The sequence below is a fragment of the Glycine max genome, chromosome 4 (genome assembly GCF_000004515.6).
Source record: "Glycine max cultivar Williams 82 chromosome 4, Glycine_max_v4.0, whole genome shotgun sequence".
In the NCBI taxonomy this organism is placed as follows: Eukaryota; Viridiplantae; Streptophyta; class Magnoliopsida; order Fabales; family Fabaceae; genus Glycine; species Glycine max.
Window position 1 is genome coordinate 12,945,199 of NC_016091.4, and position 13,992 is coordinate 12,959,190.

The 13,992-nt window shown below is 41.0% G+C and overlaps 1 protein-coding gene across 1 annotated transcript in view; it reads right to left on the reverse strand.

The window, feature by feature from the left end:
• Positions 1-13,992, reverse strand: part of LOC100794972 (mitochondrial intermediate peptidase, mitochondrial) — a 47,812-nt gene that overhangs the window by 30,357 nt on the left and 3,463 nt on the right. Inside the window, exons 5-6 of the mRNA XM_003523819.5 lie at positions 2,647-2,785; positions 2,490-2,544 (exon numbers count right to left, since the gene is read on the reverse strand). Coding sequence (XP_003523867.2) covers positions 2,490-2,544; positions 2,647-2,785 — 194 coding nt within the window. The remainder of the gene's footprint in view (positions 1-2,489; positions 2,545-2,646; positions 2,786-13,992) is intronic.

Genomic DNA, 13,992 nt, shown 5'->3' on the forward strand with positions numbered 1-13,992 from the left:
TCATCGGGGAAACGGGTGAAGTAGAAAGATTGAATATCTTTCTGATCCCGCCAGTTTCTCCGTATGTAACCTTGTCGTTGGCCAGTACCTTCTCCAGCGAGTGTCAGACCGGGACCCTCTCTCAGATTCTCACGACCACTCGTTTTCCTCTCCCTTCTACTCCTAACTCTCTCCCACCCAGTGTTTCTCTCTCTAGACATATCTCTCTCTTCGATTTGAACTTTGCACTTTGCATTATGTTTTTATCATTTTCTTATTTTGAACTCTTTAATGAGTTTATTTGGTGTTGGTACTTGATTATTGTATGAACTCATGAAACTTTTTTAGTTTATTTGAATGCAATCCTTTGTTTTTTTCAATTTCAATGAGTTTATATATATGTTTTTTTTTTTTGTCCACCATGACATCCGCCATTTTCCGCTACGCCATCCGCCATATTTTTATGGCGGATTTTTGACTTTCCGCCATGAACCGCCATCCGCCATTAACAACATATATAAATTCTCAAGAAATGAGATTTTACTCTAGAGTTAATAATTTCTAAAAAAAAATTGACAGGAGTTACAATACGAACTCTCGTTTTCTCCACCTTTTGATCTTTCATCACATGTGCTAACAGTAGCCCAAAGAGGATAAATGATCAAATAAAGTGATCATGCTCCTTTATGGGGATGTGTTACCATTTTAGGAAATGGATCAGAAGGTGCAGGAAACACAAGCTGGTCTTGTAACTTCTGTCAAAAAGTTTTAGAAGTTATTACTCTATAGTGAAAGCTCATTTGTTGAGTTTTTATGAAACTGAAATTTCTGTATATTCAAATGTAAATGAAGAGTATTTGGATGAATTGAAATCAGTTAATTAACTGAAAAAGAGTGAAACGTAAGCATATCCCATTGCTTACTGAGAAAACACATGAGAACTCTTCATTAAAATGGAGAAGTGGACTTTTAGAGAGAGCATTTTATCTACAAGATAGAGATCATCTTAAAGTCCTCATTGCTAGAATGTTTTATCCTTCTTAATTGTCTTTTAACATTGCAAGAAATCCTTATTATGCTAATTCTTATTTGTTTGCTACAAATCATAATCTTAGTGGTTTTCTCCTTCCTGGATACAATGCTTTGAGGACAACTCTCTTCAACATGAAAAAACACATATTCAGAGCTTGCTTAAACCAATTAAATCAACTTGGAAGGCAAAATGAGTTAGCAAAGTTTCATATATCCAAAAAAAGGCCTTTAACTAACTGCATGCTGCAAGTGAATGGGTCCTATTTTTTAAAAGTTGTTGATGTTTCTATTGAAATTAAACATTATCTAGTTGATAGGAAGCCATAAGCTATAAAAATAGGGTGAAGGAGAGCTGGACCAGGGAAGTGCGCTGGTAATGTTCCAGTAGGAGGAGAAAAGGATGTTGCTGTTTGCTCAGGAAAAATGGCTCAAACAATTGATACCATATTAGATTTTATGAAATCTTGTCTCTACACACACCATTGTGAGTACCAAATGCTACTAAAGGTAATAAATGCAGACCACACACCATTGAACTTATACTTACATGAGTGGGGCAGAGTAATAAATGCACATTCAGTAGGACACAAGTGAGTAATGTTATGTTATAAAGGTAAAAATTAAGATCCATATCACATAACAAGTTGCAAAGTATAGGCGTCTTAGATCCATCTAACAAAGTGATAGGGAGACTGAAAGCAATGTCACACAAATGCAAGCATAATTCGTGATTGCAAAATCACTTAAAAGAAAATTCTGCTACAAAGCAAGAAGGCCAGTGATGCTCTATGAGTACGTGTTTGCGACACTCTACAAGTAAATGTTCTACTGCAAAGCAAGAAGGCCAGTGATGCTCTATGAATAAGTGTTTGCAACACTCTACAAGTAAATGTTCTACTACAAAGCAAGAAGGCTAGTGATGCTCTATGAGTATAGGCATCTTGGATCCATCTTATAAAGTGATAAGGAGGCCTAAAGAATTGTCACACAGATTCAAGCATAACCTGTGAGGCCAAAGAGACAATTGGAGGAACCATTGGAAAGGCCTTGCTCTTTATCTAAATAGTAGGTTTTAGATATTGCCAAATAGCATCAACTAATCCATAACGCCAACCCCACAATCCACAGTGAGAAAAGGCTTCATGGCTGGCTGCATTGCTTATAAATCATACAATTACTCTACACAATTGAGAAATTTCAATGTCTAGCAAATTTGTTAATGTGACTTCATGATATTGAAGTTTTGGATAACAAAATTTTCAATGTTGTGATTGCTCTGTCATTAGTAGCAGTTAAGGACCTGCTCTCTTTACATGGTACCAGTTTACCAACAAATACGAAAAAAGAAGGGGAAAACAGTAGAAATATAAACTTATGTTTGGGGAACAAACTGCTTCCAATAGATAAAAAAATTAATCATTTTTCATAACATGCAAAAGTGTCACTGCAACCCATGCATAACTCAGTTATAAACATACTCTCTGCATAGCTGAGAAATTTCAATATTTAGCTTGTTCACTCGATCTAATTTCTCTGCAAAAAAAAAAGTGCATCACATAAGAAACATTTTAAAGAGAGAAAGCTCCTACAACTTTATTTGAAAGTATAACATGGAATTAAGAGTAATATTATTACCAGGGCAAAGATGAATTCCACCCCTTTCAAAGTCGGCGCGTAAGTTTCTAACTCCCCTTTGAGCTTCCTCAGAAAGCATATGACATTCTTGCTCAGCTTTCTTCACCGCATCATATAGATCATGATTTGTGTTCAGATACTGTACAGAAAAAAGATAAAATACCAAGTGCAGGTGCTGGGGTTAGATCTCTTTGTAAAATGAGCTTTATCATGTGTTAATATAATGTCTGCATCTTACTTATAGCACTTAAATGAAGATTTTTTTTTTTTTTTTATCAGCAAAAGTAATATTTATATATATATGGGGAGAAGTACCAGAGGTACTAAAAGTACAAATAATAGACAGATATGATATTTGGTCCACAGTTAGGATCTAAGCTAGGTACATTGTTACATTAGTCAAAGCAACCCATCTATCCTAATTGCAGAAAGCTGCCGGTAGATTGCTAGACCAGTAATTATAATGCGCTGTGAATCCTTACTCCAGCTGTCTGAACCAAAACCATACTAAAAACATTGCTTCCTCCATCAACTTGCAGCCATTGAATGGTTCATTCGAGAAGATAAGCCGATTTCTGTGTTGCCATATTGTGAAATTCAAGGCAACCCACCAAACTTTCCATCTGCTGTATTGTTTTTTCCCATGTAAGCCATTTGGATGTTGTATAAAGTGCTGCCTCGGATTGGCTGGCATTGCTCCCAGTGTGTTAATCCAAGAGAGGGATTCCCACCACAAGGGTTGTGTTTTTGGGCAGTTGAAGAATAAATGAGAAGCATCCTCCTCCTTATTCCTGCAGAAGGGGCACAAATGGTCATTTAGCTGTATTTGTCTTCTTCTTAGATTAAGCTTGGTTGGCAGTCTGTCTTTAACTAATCTCCATGCAAAGATGGCTGCTTTGCTGGTATTTGTAGTTTCCATATCTCCGTAAACACGCCATCACTATTTTCCTCTGTTGCTTCTCCTTGCATCAAATGGTATGCACTCCTTGTGGTGTATTGTCCATTAGGTTCTGCTCTCCATTTCCAGCAATCTACTGAGTGTGGATGGATATGAATCCTTGCTGTCTCTTCCAAAAAACTGCTAGCCGCATCAATTTCACAATCAAATAAAGGCCTTCTCCATTGAAAATTCCATTCCCAAGCCGTGTCTGTATGTCTTCCCATTTGTTGAACAGTTTGGTGTTGCTGGCTGGATATTTGATAGAGCCTTGGGTATTTCGTCATTAATGCCTCCCCATCGCCAACCCATGTGTCCTCCCAAAATCTGGCTTTGTCTCCACACCCCACCTTCCAAACTGTTTCTTGTTGGAGTATTTTATTCAGCTGGTGTTCATGTGTGACCTCCATTAAATCCTGCCACCATAAGGATCCATTGCTTGCTCGTCAGCCTTCAGCTAGAGACCGCCACCCTCCATATTTTGAGTCCAATATTCTAGCCCAAAGATCTGAACTTTGCTGCATAATATTCCATCTCCATTTCCCCAACAATGCTCTGTTGAATGTTGTGATGTCTTTTATGCCCAAGCCACCCTTTTCTTTTGGTAGGCAAATGGTTTCCCATTTAACCCACGCAATTTTCTTTTGGTCCAGCCCTCCACCCCATAGGAACCTTCTCTAAATTTGAGTCAGCTTAGCAGCCACTTTAGCGGGGATCAATTCAAATACTTGGCAGCCTGCATTGTCCACTGTTGTGTCTGTCCCACTGTCCCAAAACAGCACTTTGCATAATTTATTTTAAGTCCAGATGCAAGTTCAAAGGCTCTGAGAATGGATTTGATTGTCTTAACATTCTGCATAGTAGCCTCCCCAAAAAATATGGTATCGTCAGCATATTGTAGGATGCTAATCCCCACAAGAAATTCAGTGAACAACTTCTTTTTAATTGCTTCCCTCATGAGTCCAGTTAGGGCCTCCATAGCTATGTTGAATAAGAGGGGTGCCAATGGGTCACCTTGTCTGAGTCCTTTTTGTGGGGCAAATTCAGGTGTGGGACTGCCATTTACCAACACCGATACAAAGGCTGATTTAAGGCAGCCTTCCATCCAATGAATCCATTTGTCGCAGAATCCCATTCTCCTTAGAATATAAGAGAGGAAATTCCACGATACTGAGTCATAAGCCCTTTCGAAGTCAACTTTAAATATTAGGCATGGCTCTTTAGCCTTCCTTGCTTCTTCCACCACTTCAATAGCAATTGCTGCACTATGTAGCAAGTGTCTTCCAGCTATTAAGGCAGATTGTCTTTCATCAATAATTATTGGCATGATCCTTTTTAATCTGTTTGCTAGCACCTTAGCCACTATCTTGTAGACACATCCTATGAGCGAAATAGGTCTAAAGCTGTTCAAGTCTTGGGGGTCATGCACCTTAGGAATCAGAGCAATGAATGAGGCATTGCCTCCTCTTGAAAAGCTGCCATGAGCATGAAATTCACATAGGAAGCGCAGGATATCAGGTTTCATGATCTGTCAGAAGTGCTTGATGAACTTGAAATTGAGCCCATCCGGGCCTGGGCTCTTTTCACTACCACAATCCCATACCCCTCTCCTTATTTCTTCCTCAGTGAAGGTATCCACCAACATTTGGTTTGCATGTTGCCCAATGCTGTTAAAGGTGACACCATTTAGAGTTGGTCTAGTCTGTAGTGGTTCTTGGTATCTTTGCTGAAAAAACCGTCGAATTTCTTCTTTCACCCTGTTTGGTTCCTCTACCCAGGAGCCATTAATGAGCACTCCATTGAGTGTGTTGGTTCTGCGGTGTGAGTTGATCAGCATGTGGAAGTAACGGGAATTACGATCGCCTTCTTTGATCCATCTAGATCTTGCCTTTTGTCTCATTAATGATTCATGTGTCTAGGCTGCTGTCCACAGGTCCTGCTGCAACCTCTTCCTCTTCATGCTTTCTTGGGAAGTCAACTGTCAGTCTGCTGTGTCATTTTCTAGTTTATTTAACTCAGCCTCTATTTTTTGCATGTTGATGAGTGTGTCTCCAAACTGCTCCTTATTCCACAGCTTCATTCTTTCCTTCAGGCGTTTGATTTTCTCTTTAAGTACATAGCCACCCCAGCCTCTTTGTTGTGAATTTGTCCAACTTTCCTTGACCATCATCTCAAATGACTTCTCTTTGAGCCAACAGTCCAATACTCTGAATGGTTTGGGCCCCCAATCAGAGTTTTTGGATTTGAAGAGCACAAGGCAATGATCCGAGAAATTTCTTTGTAGGATAAACTACGAGCTGGCTGGCCATTTAGAGAGTCATTCTGGGGAGATAAAGGCTCTGTCTAATTTGCTTATGGCTGTCCCGTTGGGTCTGAACCAGGTATATTTACTCCCTATGCATGGTGGCTCAATAACTTCAACATCATCTAACCATTCGTTGAAATCATTGATGGGCGTATCATCCACCCCTCTCTGAGATATTCCCACCCTTTCAGATGCATTCCTTACACTATTAAAATCTCCCAACATGCACCATAGGCTCCTCGGGTTCTGATCCTTGATCTGTTTTAGGGATTCCCATAATATTCTCTTATTGTGGGAATCACAAGGGGCATATATGTTGACTATAAACACCTTCTGGGCTTCTTTTCTCCAAACCCCTTCCAACAGTATAAACCCCCGGCCACTAACCCTTCTTTCCACATTAAAGCTTTCTTCACTCCACAGGCATAGCAAACCACCCGTCGTATTTATGGCAGGCTGTAACTCCCAGGTTACATCATTATCTCCCCATAAGGATTGGCACATTTTGGTGTCTATTTGCTTCTTCTTTGTCTCCGGAAGGCATAGTAGATCAACCTTGTGTTTCTTCACTAACCTCCTAATGGCAGTCCATTTGATCCCCCTCCCTAGCCCTCTAACATTATATGTGAAGATGTTCACGGGACACATTTCTATTTCCCAGCTTTTCTGCCTCCTTTCTATCCCTGATTTCCATGTCTGTGATGATGTCTATGAAGCTTTGGTACTCATTTACACATGAAATTCCCATTTGTTTTGCCATATTCCAGTGATATTCTGCCACCTGTAGAATATGAGAGTTGTCAACAGAGATTGGCGCTACATTGTCGGGTGTGTGCTCCCCCTTATTGGGCATGCTGATGTTTTCGAGGCCCATTTTAGTCTGGTCCCGGTCTAGCTGTTCAACAGGGTTCTCATGGTGGTTGTGGGTCTGTTTCTTTTTGTGCCACGTGCTCTTTGAGTACACCTTCAAAGAGCACGGGGTAGTAGCTGGAGCTTTGTTATGAAATGGACTTGAAGATTGTTCAGCTGGTGTTGGCTAGGTGGGGAAATTAGATAGGCCCAAAAGTGCTGGCCCATTATCACCATCAGTCTCCTTTAAGGGTTTGTCATTATTATTATTAAGAGAACCATTTGAAATTTCAGTGTTGTCTACGCTTGGGACACGTAGGCCACAGGATTCATTCGGGGCTGGCCCACCTGGTCCTAAGTTGACTTGCGCTGTTTGCCTCTGCATGTAACCCCCTTTATCCTTCTGTTGATTCATATCTGCTCTGCTCTGATTTTTCATGCACCCCCTGGATGTATCCACTGTCTCTTTTCTTTTTCTTTGTTTGTGTAAACCAAGCCTGAGCCCAAGGTGTCTTGCGTTACTGGCGCTTTCCCTTTTCCGGCTTCCATATCGATCGCACCAACCTCGACAACTATGTTGTCAGGCCTCCTACCGAAGTTATTGCCCAGTGGGTCATAGGAAGTTCCACTGGGTAACAGCAGATGCCCGTTGTCTCCTGCTTCGTCCCCTTCATCAGTGATGTTCCAGATGTTGTCGGAGGGTGCATGGTCGTTGTTCGCCGCGCCGAGGGGGTTGCCAGTATCGTTGTCTTCAGACTCTATCTTGTCCGACGACCCATCGAGGTGGCGTGTTTTGCAGTTGCATGTGAGGGTATCGGGCCCTATTTCTTCAACAAAGTAAATGGTGTGCTGTTCGCCAGCGATATGGAGGTGTATGGTGTGTTGCAGCAATGGTTTCCACGGGGTTCTAATCAACATCCTCACTCTGTCCAACCTCCGGAATTCCTCGGCATCGTCGTCAAGCTCCACCAAATCTCCTATCACTGCAGCTATCTTCCGAAATTGTTCCGTATCCCAAGCTACTAGGGGGATTCCCCAACACTGAACCCATATTAGTTTGTGCCCTGTTTTCATGTTAGGATTCCACTTCTCCAGCGTATGGAATTGTGTCGACCCGTGCTGAGCTTCCTCCAATGATAGCGCTTCCGCCCTAGAGTCCGAGAGGCCTGGGAGCATGAACATATCGTCCCCTAGGAATTTGGGCACGATGTCTGACCCGAGCTCCCATGCGATTTCTTCTTCAGCTTCTACAAGTGTTTTCATACTCTTCAGACGTCCGACCCATGCATCAGAGAATCAGTGTTTGCTTCCCATCGGGATGTCGAGGTAGAGTGAGGACTGCGACTCTCCGTAGCTTTGTCTGGCAATAACTGTACCTCGCCCCTGGCCTAGGCTCGTCGGCTTTGTGAGCAGGGCCTTCGCGTAAGACATTGAAGGTCAACTGTGTTGCAGGTGTTGCATGTGACTCTGACGTGGTGCAGGATTTCCCTGAGCTCCGCTGCTGTTCCGCATTCCAGGACCTGGTCTTGGCTCTGCTCGTGGGCCGTTACCTCTGTCATACTTTGGTATATTAACATATAGCTTCAGCCCACCAATTACCAGGTTATCAAGCTACCTTTCCAACCTGTTGATATCTGCCACCCCACGAAACCTCACAAATCCGTACCTTCTCCCCCCTTTGTTCCTGTGTTTGGAGATGAAGATCTCCCAAACTTGCCCCCACTCTCTGAAAATGTTCCATAGATCCTTCTCATTCACGTCTTCTGGAAATCTGGTGAAATAAAAGCTTGTAATATCTGTCTCGTCCTTCCACCTTGTTTGGGTATTCCTAGATCGTTGAGGCCTATCGTAAGTGTAGCTTCGTTGTGGGTCATTTCTTTGTCTCGAGTCCTTTCTCACTCCCCCTCTGTTTCTAGAGGTGACCCTCACCCACCCCTCATCTCTCTCCCTCGCGGTTTCTCTTGCTCTCTCTCCCTCTCTCTCTCCTGTGACTCTACCTTTTTCTTGATTTATTTTCATATTCTTCCCATGATGAAGTCAACAATCTATAACTTTGATTTTAGCGCTGCTGCTTACAACTATTATTGCTACTGGTTTTTAATTTTTCCTACCTGTATATATAGTCCCTTTCTTACTTTTCAATTCTGTAAGATGGAAATAGTCTTCTTGTCCTTGTATTTTCTCCATACTTAGATCTAAAATTTAGATTCCTGGTCTTCCTATCCAATGCATTGAAGAGTCCAAATCTTCAAAGCTTAACTTTAACCACATTTTTTTTTCAAATGATGATTGGTTTGCAAGTTTAATCAAATGCGATACTTCTTGGTTCAGTAGGTTCTACGATGTCAAATGGTCGCTAAATGTGAAGTCTAGACTCATCTATGTCTTGATTAAAAATTTATATGTACTTATTTTCAATTTAAAGTGCTTCTTCAGGTTTTAAGGTCAGACATAACTAATTTGTCTTACTTCAGTATTCCAACCAGCAACAAATTTGTCCTTAATGCCATTCTACTGTTTATGCAGAAACCGTACATGAAATAAGCCTATGGTCCACTTTGATTCCCACAATATTCCATTCAACAACCTAACCCAATGACCTAGAAATCATATTTCCTTCCTGTATTAAATCAAACTTGCTTTTTCACAACTATATAGACATAGACAATGATAGATAAATTAAAAAAAGCAATATCATAGTTGTTGTAGGATACTAAAGGAAATATTGTTATTGTATTTCACCCATACTACTACTACTTTATGTCAACAACAAAAAACAACTAAAACATGGTCCTTGCCTTCAGAATTGTGGGACTACAATGTTCAAGAAGTGCTTCTTTCCTATTCTGTCCAATATACAGAAAACATCTTTAAAGACAAATGCTAACAACACATTCTCTAATATATTATTTTGAACACACTCTACTATTGACTGAAATTTATTAGAAATCTCAAAGTTTTGTGGGTTCCTCTTCTTTTTTTTTTTTTTTTGAAAGGCAAAAGATAATTTATATATTATTCATATTAGAACACAGCAGCACCAGAAGTACTACTGGTGATTTACATAGATGTAATGCATCTAATACCCACCCACCAATACAGGATTAGAACAGCATATACCCCCACATATACTAAGAAGAGAACCTAATTTAGCCAAAAAATTCTCCAAGATTAGACGACCAATAGTTAAAGGAAGTGCAGAAGTTTTTGTCCCTAGACTTTAGCCATGACCACATAAGGAATAATGCATCTTCCATGACTTTTGGCGGTTCAAATCTTTTGCCTTGGAATATGAGGAGATTCCTATTCTTCCAAATTGAGCTTGTTAATGCAATCCACCATGTGTGCCATCTGTTTTGATTCTTCCCAGCTCCAAATCCATCACAGAATTGAGTGTAATGAGATGCTGGAGAGACTGCTAGGGGTCCAACCACTCGCTTCCACCTCATTGATTCCCACCAAAGACCATTAGTCAATTTACAGTGAAAAAATAGATGGCCAGCTTCCTCTTGATGAGATCCACATAAGGGGCAATTTTGCTCCTGAATGGGAACATTTCTTCTTAGGAGATTATGTCTAGTGGGTAGTCTATTTTTGATAAGTCTCCAAGAGAAAATCGCAGCTCTTGAAGGGATGTTAAGCCTCCAAATTGTCTTGTAGATATTGGCCTGAGGAAGATTGCTGTTAGCAGTGGTTATCAATCTATAAGCTGACCTAGTTGAGTATAAACCCGAAGGTTCAGCTGTCCATCTCAAGGTGTCCTTCATTTGAGGTTGAATGTGTACATTACTAATTACTTCCATAAACACCACAGCTGCACCTTGTTCATGATCAAATAAATTTCTTCTCCATTTTAAATCCCAACACCATTGACCATGAGCCATGTTACCCATATTGGATATAGAGCTGGTCTGCTGTTTACTGATGAGAAACAGTTGATTAAACTGCTGCTCAAGATTTGAATCAACCCCAAGCCATTTATCCTTCCAGAATTTGACTATGCTTCCATCCCCTACCTTCCAAACCAGATGCTGATGAATAGGGCTAAATTCAGGTTGCTTAATTACTTTTCTAAGATCCCTCCACCAATGAGAGTGCCAAGGTCTATCACTGCCATTGTTAAGATCTGCCCAGCCACCATATTTTGAGTTAAGTATTCGAGCCCACAGCTGATCTTGATTAAAGGCTAAAGCCCATAACCATCTCCCCAACAAGGCTGCATTAAAACTAGAGATATCCTTAATCCCTAGACCCCCCAACTCCTTTGGAAGGCAGATATCCTTCCATTTCACCCAGGCAATTTTGGTGAGGTCTTGAGAGCCCCCCCACAGAAAGTTCCTTTGTAGGGATCTCACTTTATGAGCTACTTTTTGAGGAATTCTAAAAAAAGACAAAAAAAATATTGGTAGAGCAGTTAAAACTGAATTTATCAATGTGACCTTCGCTGCCATTGATAGAATTCTCTGATTCCACTTAGACAACTTTGATTCGAATTTTTTAATCAAAGGTTCCCACACCAAGCAGCTAGATGACTTAGCCCCTAAAGGAATCCCCAAGAACTGAAAAGGAATCTCCATCTGCCTGCACTTGAGAAAATGAGCTGCATCAAGAACCCAATTGTTATCAGCTCCAAATATCCCCACACTGCTCTTGGAAAAATTAATCTTCAACCCAGATGCCATTTCAAAGCCTCTAAGCATGGCCTTCATCACAATCACATTATCCCATGAAGCTTCTCCCACAAAGACAGTATCATCTGCATATTGCAGAATGTTTACTGGCACCTTCTGTTTTCCTACTAAGTAACTGCTGTACAGACCTTTGGTTAGAGCTGTCCTCATCATGCCAGTCAAGCCCTCTGCCACAATATTAAAAAGGAAAGGGGCTAAGGGGTCCCCTTGCCTCAAACCTCTAGTGGGGGCAAATTCATTTGAGGGGCTGCCATTTATGAGAATGGATATAGAAGCTGATTGATTGCAAGCATTGATCCATTTCCTCCATATAGGACAAAACCCCATTCTATCCATCATATAATCCAGAAAGGTCCATGAAACAGAGTCATAGGCCTTTGCAAAATCCACCTTAAACACCAGAGCTGGTTTCTTGCTTCTTTTAGCTTCCTCTATTACCTCATTGAGAATCAAAGTTCCATGAAGGATGTGTCTATCCTTTATGAAAGCAGTTTGTCTCTCATCAATGAGTCCAGGCAGTAATTTTCTTAACCTATTGGCCAATAATTTAGCTATTATCTTATACATACAGCCAATGAGGGAGATGGGCCTATAGTCATTAAAAGACTGTGGGTGATTGATTTTAGGAATTAAAGCCAAGAAGGATGCATTACTACCCTTAGGAAAGCTTCCATTGACATGAAACTCATCCACAAACCTCCTGAAATCTGGTTTTAAAACCCTCCAAAACTCTTTTATGAAGTTAAAATTGAAGCCATCCGGCCCAGGGCATTTATCTCCACTGCAACTCCACACAGCCTCCCTAAGTTCAAGATCTGAAAATGGGGCAATCATCTCCTCCCTCTGAGTGTGAGTAATGGTATTAAATTGAACCCCATCCAAGGTAGGTCTGTCATAGTTTTCTTCTGTGAATCTGGCAGTAAAGAAGCTTACAGCTTGATCCTTAATCAATTTTGGGTTCTGAACCCATGTGCCTTCAATGAACATACCTTGAATTGCATTGTAATGTCTTCTGAAGTTGATAGATTTATGAAAAAAGGCCGTGTTATTATCACCTTCCCTGAGCCATCTAATCCTTGATTTTTGTCTCAAGATTGATTCATGAGCAAATGAGACCTCCCACAATTCCTGCTGAATGGACTTCATGGTCTTCACTTCATCATCCCCCAAGGTTCTGTCCTGGGCTGAAATATCAATTTGATGCAACTGCTGCTTCAGATGTTGTATTTTATGCCTAGTAATATCCCCAACCTCAATACTCCCCCATCCAGGTTGCTGATCCCCACACCACACATCCTTGACCAGAGCTTGGTATTGTTTATTTTTATGCCAGCAATCCATCACCCTAAAAGGCTTAGGGCCCCAGTCCACCATGTCTGTTTTTAGAAGGATTGGGCAATGATCAGAATAATCCCTATGCAACACTTGTTGAGAAGAATCAGGCCATTTAATTAATCACTGCTCAGATACCAGACATCTGTCAAGCCTACTCCTCACAGATCCATTTGGCCTACACCAAGTAAATCTACTGCCATAGCTTTTAATTTCCTGCAGCTCCATGTCTGAAATCCAGTCATTGAACCCAGCAATATCATAATCACCCACAGTCCTTTGAGAGGAGCCTATCCTTTCATCCATGCTTCTAATACTGTTGAAATCCCCAAGGAAGCACCAGACACCCTCAGGGTTAGAATCTTCTAACTGCTTCAGTTGATCCCACAATTCTCTCTTCCCAGCATTGTCACAAGGTGCATAAACATTTACTATGAACAGATTCAGATCTTCCTTAATCCATCTCCCTGCCAACATTAAAAAATTTGTGCCTTTTACCTTCCTATCTACCTCAAAGGCTAAATTATTCCACATGCAGAGTAATCCTCCAGCAGTGTGAATGGCTGGGACACTATCCCAAGACACGTTAGAGTCTGCCCAAATGTTCTGACAAACAAGCTTGGTAATACTTTCTTTCTTTGTTTCCTGTAAGCAAACAAGGTCCACCTTATACTTTAAGTTGAGCTTGCGAATAGCAGCCCACTTAGCCCCCCTCCCCAAGCCTCTACAGTTATATGAGAGTATTATCATTAGTGCATTTGTCTACTCCCTTCTCTGCTGCCATGTCATTATCTCTCTGCTCCAAATCTGCCATAAGACCCAAGAACTGCTGAGGATCTCCCCCATGGGTCAGCCCCATTTGATATAGTAGTTCACGCTGTCTCTCAGTGATAGCTTCTTTTTCTTTTTCTAATAGAGCAGAGTTTAACTCTGTTAAAGAGTCTTGTTGGGCTTCTTTCTTTTTGTACCACTTCTTTCTTGTATACACCTGTAGACCCTTGGATATCTCCTGATGCTGCTGATGAGTTTCGTTCAACTGGGCTTCTGGGGTGTTAATAGTGGAAGGCCCAATATGATTGTGGGCTTCTGAATATCCATAAGGAGGGGTGTGTGAACCGTGGGAGGTAAACTCCACGTGTTGACCAGACTTGGGGGCTTCTTCTTCCTCATAAAGGGATTTTTCAGAATCACAATCAAAAGGACTAGAGTCTGCTTTGATTATTTGAGGAAAC